The sequence below is a fragment of the Petromyzon marinus genome, chromosome 21 (genome assembly GCF_048934315.1).
Source record: "Petromyzon marinus isolate PM22_M1 ecotype Great Lakes invasive population chromosome 21, UKy_Petmar_22M1.pri1.0, whole genome shotgun sequence".
NCBI lineage: Eukaryota > Metazoa > Chordata > Hyperoartia > Petromyzontiformes > Petromyzontidae > Petromyzon > Petromyzon marinus.
In genome coordinates this window covers 13,930,095-13,941,545 of record NC_133687.1, presented here as the reverse complement: position 1 = coordinate 13,941,545, position 11,451 = coordinate 13,930,095, and the positions used below count along the sequence as shown (strand labels likewise).

The 11,451-nt window shown below is 49.6% G+C and overlaps 1 protein-coding gene and 2 non-coding genes across 3 annotated transcripts; 2 read left to right on the top strand and 1 right to left on the bottom strand.

Annotated features, from left to right (window-relative positions):
- The first annotated feature begins 2,773 nt into the window (after window positions 1–2,773).
- On the top strand, window positions 2,774–2,845 carry TRNAP-AGG (transfer RNA proline (anticodon AGG)). Its single transcript has one exon. It is a non-coding gene; the product is annotated as a tRNA-Pro (tRNA).
- Window positions 2,846–3,894: 1,049 nt separating this feature from the next.
- Window positions 3,895–3,966, bottom strand: TRNAP-UGG (transfer RNA proline (anticodon UGG)). The gene has a single exon. It is a non-coding gene; the product is annotated as a tRNA-Pro (tRNA).
- A 919-nt stretch (window positions 3,967–4,885) lies between these two features.
- Window positions 4,886–9,762, top strand: COPS9 (COP9 signalosome subunit 9). The gene is made up of 3 exons (XM_032958290.2): window positions 4,886–5,191; window positions 7,536–7,608; window positions 8,803–9,762. Exons 1-3 carry the CDS (start codon window positions 5,123–5,125, stop codon window positions 8,838–8,840), a joined length of 180 nt encoding a protein of 59 aa, XP_032814181.1. The 5' UTR covers window positions 4,886–5,122; the 3' UTR covers window positions 8,841–9,762.
- The last annotated feature ends 1,689 nt before the right edge of the window (window positions 9,763–11,451 follow it).

The window sequence follows — 11,451 nt, the reverse complement described above, 5'->3', positions numbered from 1 at the left end:
TGAGAATGTAGTGGATATATATAATAGCTGAGACGCGAGGGAAAATGTACCACGAGTTGATGTGGGCCTGTCACGTGTGGCTTCATGTGGCTGCCGTTGTGACCAACCAGAGTGACACGCGCCGGGATTTTTGAACGATTCCGCTGGAATATATCAGCAGTCAGAGTCGTTCAACATTCAGATGGATAATGAATCAGATCTTATTGTTGCAAGCACTCCATATTAAATGACACCCCATTCACCGCAAAATGCAACACTAATCATGTTTTAAAATATATATAGCGTCGTTCATGCCAATATCTTTCAATCACTGAGGAACCACCACATACAAGCGGGGAGGCAGGCGTCAGGCGGTGAGTCTGTGCCAATAATTGCCCGAGCTTTGCAATCCTCTTAAGACATATTTTTTCCAGCCAATAATGAGTGTTTATGCATATCCGAGGAATTGGGAGCCACCGGATAAACAAACCCAAGCCTGCCATGGGACAACACTCCATTAGAGGCCGACCGAAATTCAGTTTCGGTCGGCCTCTAACACTACATTCCCATACCAAAGGGACAGATGGAGATCAGTCCTCACTGCTGTTGTAGCTTCTGGCAAATCAGGGTATGGCTTCTCGACTTTGACTGCAAGGCACTTTCACGACATCTACGTGTGATCCACCAACCCTTGCTGCCTCCACAGCACCGGATCACAGGCGTGCGATGCGTTACCGTGGATGACCCAGGCAGGGGGTGCCTTGGCTCTCCCTGGTGGCCAAAGTTACGAGTTGGGCCCCCACTTGGCAGCCAGCCATGATGTTTTAAGCAGTATATATTAAAAAAAAAACTAATTTAAAACGGAGCGCCGTTTTCGCACTAAATATTGAAGACCGTGAGCGTAATGATGTGAGGAGGTAAGTGGAGCCGCGATTTTTCGACTGGGTGCGGCCGTGCGAGACAAATCACAATCTTGGGGCCCCACCTGACTGATTGCCACACCGCTTGTCTCCAGATACAAACAATGATCGCCATGGCAGTAGCGTCACTGCCATGGTTATAATAAAACAACACGTGACAATACATTATATACGTGAGTCCATCAGCCTCAGGTGTGTCGACTGTGAAAAAGGACCATTGCCAGAAACGTCGGATATATTTAACATTTTAAGGGCACTCAGTGCAATTGAAGAATGTGTTGAGGAATTGTTTTCGAAACGTGCTTTTAGAGGACAGTATTTGGCCGCTTTACATGTCAACATGATGAGCCACTTCGTTGAGCTGCATTACTCAGTGGGTCTTACCGAGTAAAATTAAAAACCATGATAATAGGTTTTTCCCCTTTTACCTGGCAACAAAACAGGTGTGAAGTTGTTAAAACACCAAACTTAAACCATTTACAAGGAATAATGTCTGCATTAACCACAATACTTGTGGTCAAAATGCAAACAAAAATCACACTAAATTTCGATTTAAAGCTTTCGTGACTGCAATGATTCATCTTCTTTGGTTCTTTCGGTAAAGTCACGTAGAATGAGAATAAAATAATAAATTGATAAAATAAAATAACACAATAATATTCTCACGACGTTTCGGCCACAACACAAGCGGCCTTCATCAGGTGAAGGGGGCGAGACTGTCTGGTAGGACAGCGCTGGAGTGAGAGAGCCACGTTCAGATCACGGCTTTTAAGCTGTGTAAGAGGAACAAAGAGCCTTGACGAAGGAATTAGCATAAAATTTAGCATTGAAATGGCTGAATGATTAGCTTGTGACTGGTCACAGAAATAGCTATGTTAAAAGTTAAAGCATACACATCCGCAGAGGCACCCATTGTTAAAAGGAATTAGCATAGAATTTAGCATTGAAATAGCTAAGTTAAGGCATACACATCCGCAGAGGCACCCCTTGACAATGGGATTAGCATAGAATTTAGCATTGAAATGGCTGAGTGATTCGCTTGTAACTGCTACAGAAATAGTTACGTTGAAGTCAGAGCATACACATTCACCGAGGCACTTAGTACAAATCAAACAGGAGAATTTAGCATTGAAATAACTAGGCGAATTTAGCATTGAAATAACTGGGTGATTTGCTAGTGACTGGTCACAGAAATGACTACACATCTGAGCTATTCACAGTACTATATAGTACTATATAGTACTGTGAATAGCTTTTAACATAGCTATTTCTGTGACCAGTCACAAGCTAATCATTCAGCCATTTCAATGCTAAATTTTATGCTAATTCCTTCGTCAAGGCTCTTTGTTCCTCTCACACAGCTTAAAAGCCTTGATCTGAACGTGGCTCTCTCAATCCAGCGCTGTCCTACCAGACAGTCTCGCCCCCTTCACCTGATGAAGGCCGCTTGTGTTGTGGCCGAAACGTCGTGAGAATATTATTGTGTTATTTTATTTTATCAATTTATTATTTTATTCTCATTCTACGTGACTTTACCGAAAGAACCAAAGAAGAAAAATCACACTGATAATATATTGGCATTGTCTTTGAAACTGATTGGTCCACACCAGAGACAGCTTTCTTTTGAGCCTCGTCGTTAGACCAGAGGACGCCAAAAGCCGAACAGCACAAAGACAATGCCACTATCAAAGTAATGAGAGCTCGGGGTGAGCAACTACATCATGGTTTTAGTTTGGGGTTTTAACAACCTCACATCTGTTTTGTTGCCAGATAAAAGGGGAAAAACATATTTTCATATCTTGGTACTGGCAAAGGAGAAAAAGGAAATCTATTTTTATTGTTAAGTCGTTGCGTGTCTGTGGGTTGGTATGAGCGGCTCGTTGGTCTAGGGGTATGATTCTCGCTTAGGGTGCGAGAGGTCCCGGGTTCAAATCCCGGACGAGCCCAGCTTTTTATTTTATTTTAGCGAGCAACTTCAACCATGTTCCACCCGCCAGTGTTCTCTCCACACGTTGCTGTGGCTATTTTATTTTTTATTGAGTGTGCAACCTAAACGACATTTACAACATTGAGCACTGCATTCAAATGGTTAGATTTTGCTGTTGCTGAATTGGTTGATGGTGGAAAGGGGAGCGCGGTAGGGATGGAGGGTGGGGTGGGGGGCTCTCGCGTGCCGCCACGTGGCCAATGCGCGCCAGTGACTTGCAAAGCGCAGTGCAAAAAAAAATCAATTTCCGTCGATCACGCTCACTCAACTCCGCCGACGCAAACCCCCCCAACCTCGCACGATGCACCGATGTCATAATAATCCATCAAGTCGCCGCACGCCGAACAGATTTCATCCGCTCCGTCTCCACTTTGGACGTTGCTCGTTTTCTCGAGCGGTTACACAGGCTGCTGTATCTTGACTGCCCCTTAAACTAAATTAGAACAATGTTATTTGACCAGGTAAGGCCCACCACGGGAGCTGTATAGCTGTTTTTTTCAGAAGCGACCTGTCCATCACAAAAGAGAGCTCAACGAAGTGGCTCATCATCACGTGGAAATGTAGCCCAGCCGAAACACCCTAAACGCGTGTTGTGTCTCACATGTACATACACGAGGAGAGAGCGAGAGAGAGAACGTGCACATTCCAAATATACAGCAGCAGGCGTCAGAGTCGGGATCGAACCCCACGACGACCTCCTCAGCACCAGGCCGAGGTAGTTCACATCGCGCCTCCAGTTCCAACACTTTACCCCACCCACACGCGGACCTGCCAATGGGACGACCAAATTGTGGCTTGACCCATTACCCTGAGTGGACTGAAGACGGCAAGAACAGCAGCAGCAGCACGTGCGCGTTGTTTCAATTGCCTCGTCGGAAACGTCAATGCCAACCGGCGACTTTTGCCCTGCTGGACCAGGGAGTGTTCTGAACTCCTTCCAATGTGGCAGGTTGCCCGAACACGTACTTATTTATTTATCAACCGGTGATTTAAAAAAAAAGAAAAGCTGGGCTCGTCCGGGATTTGAACCCGGGACCTCTCGCACCCAAAGCGAGAATCATACCCCTAGACCAACGAGCCGCTCATGCAGGAGCTCGGCATAATTCACTACTTAACCTCACGAAGCAAGGCACCGTGTTCAGATCACGTTGATTGTAATCAATGAATCGAGGCGTCCATGTTACGCGGTGATGTGGCATCAACTTTAACTTATTGTTCTCTTTGTTTCCTACGGGTTTCTCGTGAGCCCGACTCCTCTCTTCCCCGATGGCCTGGAACGTGACGTCACGCACGACGGACGGTGGTGTCCGATGACGTCACAACACGCAGGATGACATCATCTTCCACCGTCGAGTGCCTGGGAACGTTTGCTGGACGACGTCATCCCGCGTGTCTGTGTTGTCTGTCCGCGTGCCTTGGTGCACCTGGCCTGGCACTTTGCGCCGTGGTGACGTCACCACCGCTCAGTGGCGAATTGCGGCTGTTGTTGTTGTTTTGGAGCAGTGGCGCAGTGAGTGGATGGTGAGCGCCTTGTTCACGGCTCAGTGAACGTTGTCTCGCACATTCCAGAAAGGGCATCTCGCAATCCCCGGCGGTTGCGTGGTGCACCCCCAGGTGAAGAACCACCGCTGTATATCGACTTCAGCCGCCGTTGAGTAGCTGGTATCGTGTGGGTAAACATGAGCACTGGGGAGACAAAGGCGGCCGGGCGTGGTGTAATGGGCCCAACGCAGACTTGGGGATCTTTATATTGGCTCTGATGGCACCAGAAATTCGGTTCGTGATGATGTCATGTCCTCCGCAGGCAGACCGACGTCATAAATGCGTTTGTAGAATCGATTCGAAAACTTTTGTAAATGTCAAGTCGAATCGCCTCTCAGTCTCATACAATACGACTGGATTGATCCCGAATCGGAGTTGCCTTTTTTCAGTGCAGTGCTAACCACTGCGCCACCGCTCCCCACGGCTCTCCCTTCTAGATGCAACCCCCTCCCGACGCCCAGCACACCGTGGGAATAGAACACAGCGCGAGGAATCGACGCGCACAGTCTTGAATCGAACAACGTAATCGATTCCATCGTAACCAACCCGGTCCTCTCTCGCCACAGGCCTCCGAGTGAGGATTGCAGCGATTAAACAACAACAAAAACAACAACAAGAACAAAAACAACAACATCGTTATCGTCGTCGCTACGAACCACTGTTGTTGTCATCACCGTCGCTAGCCGTGTAAGAGATGAAGCCGTCCGTGGTGGTGGACGAGATGTTCCCGGAGGGCGCGGGCCCTTACGTGGATCTGGACGAGGTGATGAGGCCTCGCTGGGGCCGGGCTCTCTCCACTGCTCGATGGGGCTTGCGGTCTCGCCGTTGTTGTTTTTGTTGTTGTTGAGCTTCGTGTGCGCGGCCCGCACGCAGTTCGCCATTCGCGCCCCGTGTACGTTAGGTCGGTGGCGCTAGTGCCGGACTAAGCTAGTGCGGGGCCTGTAGTATGTGTAATGTTATAAAGGGGCCCTAAATATATATTTTTAAACACGTAAATATTAAAACACAAACTTTTAACTTGCATAGTTAAGTAATTGTATGTTTTCATTTGCTATACAGCCAGATGATACGACAAATCGCTAACCTTAAACACCCGGTCGTTCGTAAAAGTCTAAGGCGGTATAGTACTATAGTAATAGAGCACGTGCAGGATCACTGAACCGGAGTTGATAGCTTGAAAGCGTTTAGCGCGGGGCCCTTGAGAGTGCGGGGCACGTAGCTACTACTAAATATGTAGATACTACATATGTAGCTACTACATGTGTAGCTACTTGTACTACATGTGTAGCTACTTGTACTACACATGTAACTACTACACATGTAACTACTACACATGTAACTACTACACATGTAGCTACTACATATGTAGCTACTTGTGCTACTTGGATAATCCGGCGTTGAGTGAGTGTCCTGCCCTGGGCCCCCCACAGCTTTTGGTCGACTCCGGCTCTGAGTGATGTTGCTGCTTCACCTGCGCGCGGTGCGGTTCAACATCCACACCGGGGGAGACAAAGGCGGCCGCGCGTGGTGCTGGTCTAACAGCAAGTTGCCCAGACAGTGTGTGGGCTACACGGGGCAACTTTGTTGTCGTGTTTACGTACCGTGTCAACCCATACCGTGTCAACCCATACGGTTCAACTCCGTATTCTTGTACGGGGAAATTGAGTTTCCAGGTCCATACGGGCAAAAAATGTGTCTGTAGGATGAACGTTGAGATTTGTAAGGGCACGGGGTGACCAATAAATTTAGAATTGGTGTGTAATAAGGGAGACACTCGTAAGGGGTTGACAGGTTTATGTATATAGAGTACTTTGTGTTTATGTATATAGAGTACTTGTGTGTATCGTTGTGTATATCTGTGTGTATACAGTATATCAATGACGATTATCTGAACCGGTCCTGGGCCTCCCCGAGTTCGACTCAACCTCAAATGAGTACATTTGTGCGATGTGTAAACATCGCTACTCGGGGAGACAAAGGAGGTCGGGCATGATGCTGGCCACCCACCCACTCGTGTGCGTGCCGGCATTAATAAGCGCTCACTAACAGCACTTGCCCCAACAGTCTGTTAAGGCTATACACGGGATCTTTGTGTATGTGTCAATATCTGTATATCTATATCTGAGCAACCGCAAGTTATATTAATTATTTCATATTTGCGTTGGCTAGGTCATGTAGCCCATATCCACAGCCACCGCATGTCCCGAGCACCTTCTGTTTGACCGGATAGAGGGGGCTAAACGTGGCGTGGAACTTGCTAGAGGAGAGATGGAGTGATGCGGTACAAAAGTATGTGGATCTGAGTGGACTTGCCGATGACCGGTACCAGCGGTGTCAAGATTGGCCTCTGTGGAGGAGGCTCGTGAAGGACGCTGCTGGTCAGTCGAAGGCAGTCGCGCTCCAACAACAACAACAGAGGCAGATGAGCGACGCAACAACGAGCGGAGCGCCGTGCGGCTAAAACGCGGCAAGTTGGCACAGTAGGGGGCATAGATGGTGCATCTGCCAGCCATCTCAGTCAGTCAACCCATGGCACTTGGGTCTGTTCCGTGACCTGCCAGGGGGTCTTAGACATTTCTTGTACCCTCAAAGTGCACCTAGCTTGGCAAAAGTGCTGCCGTAACGTCGCCGCCACTTAGTGGCGATCGGCAGTTATATCGGTGTGAGTTTCTGTGTGTTTATGTGTGTATATCTGGGTGAGTTTCTGTGTGTTTCTGTGTATATCTGGGTGAGTTTCTGTGTGTTTCTTTGTGTGTTTATGTGTGTATATCTGGGTGGGCAGCGGTAGTGGAGTGGTTGGCACGCTGTTCCACAAACCCGACGCTCTGGGCTCGATTCCTGCTCGGGTTCAACAACAGTGACGATTATCTGAACTGGTCCTGGGCCTCCCCTAGGTCGACTCAGCATCTGGTGCTGTGTGTAAACATTGCCACGAGGGAGACAAAGGCGGCCAGGCGTGGTGCTGGCCACCCACCCCCCTCGTGTGCCGTGCCGACCTTCATAGGTGCTCGCTAACAGCACTCGTCTCCACAGTCTGTCAAGGCTATACGGGTGATCTTTGTCTTTGTACGGTACATATCTCTGTGTATCTCTGTGTGTGAGAGAAGGCAGGAGGCAGCAGTGGGCTGCTCATGGACCTGGCAGCCAATGAGAAGGCGGTTCACAACGACTTTTACAATGGTCAGTGCTCTCTTCAACCAGGCGGTGGTGGTTATGCTGCATGTGGCCTGTGATCCAGCACTGTGGAGGCAGCGAGAGTTGGTGGCGTGTTATAAGTTGAAATTAGAGGCCATCCATTTAGTACGTATGCAAATATCTGTCGAAACTTGACCCCCCCCCCCTCCCTGTACACATGCGTACTTTTTATACCCCCCTCCCCACCTGCGTACGTACGCTTGACGCACCCCCCACCCCCCCCCCCCGCGAATCCTATAGAACGGCTGATATTTAATATTAACGTGTTTAAGCAAACAGTCCATCGCCGACTGCATTAAAGATTTAAGTTGTGTACCTTGGCCACTTATTTTGCTGAGCTGCGTGATAGCTGCAGTCAGGGGCACGGTGGCATACAAGCGACACCTCTCCCACAGGCCCACTTCTCCCGGTGGTGCTCGTCTGACAGCTGGAGAAACTGAACTGTGGCTCATTTGAAGTCCAATGGAGACAAATTATTATCGAGGCTTCACCCCTCCCCCGTTTCCTATGCGTACGCACATTGTCAGTAGACCCCCATACGCAAGCGTACGCATTTGGGTTAACCCCCCCCTCCATGCGTACGTACTCAATGGATGGCCCCTTAGAGTCTTATTATCTGCACATTCACCACACCCACCTGCCACCACACACTCCCCACGCTCTTCACAACCACACACTCTCACCACACACTCCTCACACCCCTCACACACCACACACTCACCACACACTCAACACAAAACTCACCAAACACGACGCTCGCACTGTACACTCTTCTCACCCACACTTCCTGCTCACCACACACTTGCCACACACTCCCTGCATACCACACCAAACACTTCCCACACACAGCACTCACTGCGCACTCTTCTCACTCACCGCACACTCTGTGGCTCATGCATATTCGATGTTAGAGCCTCGTATCTCTGGACATGTGCGGCCCACTAGTCAATCCACTGCTGAATGCGGTGTCTCTCTCCCACACTGTCGGTCAGGGGAGCTATTTGACCGTGCTTCGCACCAGTCGGTGCCAGGTGGTGAAGTGGGGAGGGGAAAGCCCTGGACTGCTTCGGATATCGCTCACCACTGTCGATAGCTCTACTGTCGCCGAGTTCGTGAGCGCAGTGCGCCTCCCCGCAAGCTCCACCCGCTCCTATTGTTTCTCTCTCTTTCTGTCACCAGATTTCGATGATCTCTTTGACGATGACGACGTCCAGTGAGGAAGCTCCTACCACCCAGGAGCCGCCGGCCAATCAGAACGCGACTTGCACAGCCATGCCACGCCCACTCCCAGCTCGGCTCCACCCCCCAACCTCCCCTGCTGATGATGTCGTGACGCGTGATGTCGGCTTGGAACGTGGCCTTTTCGCTAATTAAAGAGTTCCATAATAGAGGGTTTTTTGGGTTAGATCGCGTAAATATATAAATGTTTAGTTAAAACCCGCCACCACCCGACACGGCCAACTAGTAAGGGGTTGTCACGTAAACAGAACGTGCCAATTCAGGCGTCGCCTGATGAAGCTGGTTGTAATTACTGGCGAAACATCGTACTCAGATTGTACATGTTGTGGCTTGGCTCTCCAACACACCGGTTAGTGCTGTACTAATAACGAATTGGCCACGTTCTGTTTACGTGACAACCCCTTACTAGTTGGCTGTGTCGGGTGGTGGCGGGTTTAACGACACATGCGATCTAACCTAACAAAAACCCTCTTATGGATGATATTGGTCGCAAAAGCCTACGTGTTAATCTAAATATTTCCACGCGTTGCAAAGCGGTACAGAACCCATGCGTGCGCATGGTTTTTCTTGTACCTTCACCGCCTTTCCTCCCCCCATGTCCCCTGGGTAATCGAGAGTGGACTGCAGGTGTCACTTTTTTCCACACTCGGAACTTTGTTCTGTTCCTCTTTACAGGTAAGGGGGAGGAGGTCTGAACTCGAGGCCCAAACAGTTCCTCTACTCAATATAAATGTATTCCGTTTCCTTTGTTCCTGACAAGTGGCTTGTTTGTTCGGAACAGGCATCCCTAGTGTTAACACGCATTTGTTCTTGATTTCATCATCGTGATTATAGTTGTAATGATGCGTCAAGTTTCATTGATAACCGTGTCAAACTGTAAAAATACAATTCGGATTTGTTGAGCGTGTTACGTACAACTATTGTCGTGAGAAAGACGACCTGGTATGTGTGTGCAAGCTGGCAGACGAATGGATTGCTGGATGGACAGACAGACGAAGAGATGGATATGCTAAGAGATGGACAGACGCACAAACCCATGGACAAATTGGATGGGCAGATGTGGTGGGCGGCGACAGTAGACGGATGAGAAAGACGTGCGAAGCGACGGGGGACGGCCGAGCGCACCGACGGGACGACAAGACGGCCAGATGAACAGAGGGGAAGGGGCACGTGGATTGACACGGCGGACAAAGAGACAGACGCTCCCGTTGCTGGCGCTAGGGGGGCTGCCCGCTTCTGGGGGGGGGGGGCGTGGAGGACGCGCACCACTCGCCGAGACCCGATCCCCCGGACTCGCGTCTCGGCCTGCTAAGTTTAGCTCCGCACCTGTGTTTGTGGCAACCGCTCCCACAGTTGCCATGCGTGCAAGAGAGCACACGAGCGCATGCACGGGCACACGCGCGGTCACACAAACGCGTGGATTTGCACAGACGCGTGTGCACGCGCGGTCACGAGCTTGCACACAGTCCTAAAGACAAAAGGCAGCTCCCCCGAAAAGCCTTTAACAGGCTGTTGAGGCAAAGTGTTGTTAGCGAGTAGCACCTACGAAGGCCGACATGGCACACAAGGGGGTGGGGTGACTGGCAAGTCGGCCGGCAAGGATTACACACTGCACCAGATACTCATTTGAGGTCGAGTCGACCTAGGGGAAGCCCAGGACCGTTTGAGATAATCGTCACTGGTGTCGGCCGTGAATGGGATTTGAACTCAGTCGCCTGGTTGGCATCACAGTGTGCTTATCCCTGCACTACTCGCACAAACACGATCACACTGTCACGTGGAATTACATATGCACACCGCTGTTACACATGCACTTACACATGTTTGTTAACGTTAAAATTCAGTACGCGAACGACCCCATCATCATCATTGGGATGTTTGGCCAATACAGTACCAGTTACATTGCATTTTCTTTAGATCTGGAAGGAAACTGGAACCCAGAGGAAACCCATGCAGAACAAGGGGGAGAACAGTTTTTATATAAACAATATTCGCAGTCTTGTATGTTGAACTTCTTTCACACCGTACGTAGCCAACCGTGTTCATCGGAGTTTCGGGGGAAGGACAAAAAGCTAAGCACAAAAGGCAGTTCGAAAAACACCACAATTGTTTTCAAGCTAGATTTAAACGTGCATAGCTCCAGTAGTTTACGAACTTCGCTTGCATGCATCGACCTATTCTTCTTCGAGTACGCTGGAGTGTTCAGCTCCATTGCGTTATTGCCGCTCGTGAGTTTACTCCTCGTAGTAAGGGAATGGTTAATTCAGGTGGTCAGATGAATTTGGCCGAGTGCACGCCATTGGGTCCCATGGCGAGAGCATTGATATCGTTGGCACGTGTCTGGGTGGAGCTGTTGTTGAGTCGGCTGTGGCCTTCAGGGGGGAGGGGCGGGGGGAAGAAGGGGCCGAGGGGCGGGGGTCTCGTGGGTGGATCTGCAAGAAAAGTTTTTGCTGTCAAAAGTGCGATGATGATGCTGCTGGCCATTGTGAACCACGGTTTTAAGTTAAAAATATAGATTTACCAAGTGAGAGCGCAAGAGACTAGCATGAGTCATTTGCAAAAGTGAACTCGGCATTAGTCTTGTCAGTA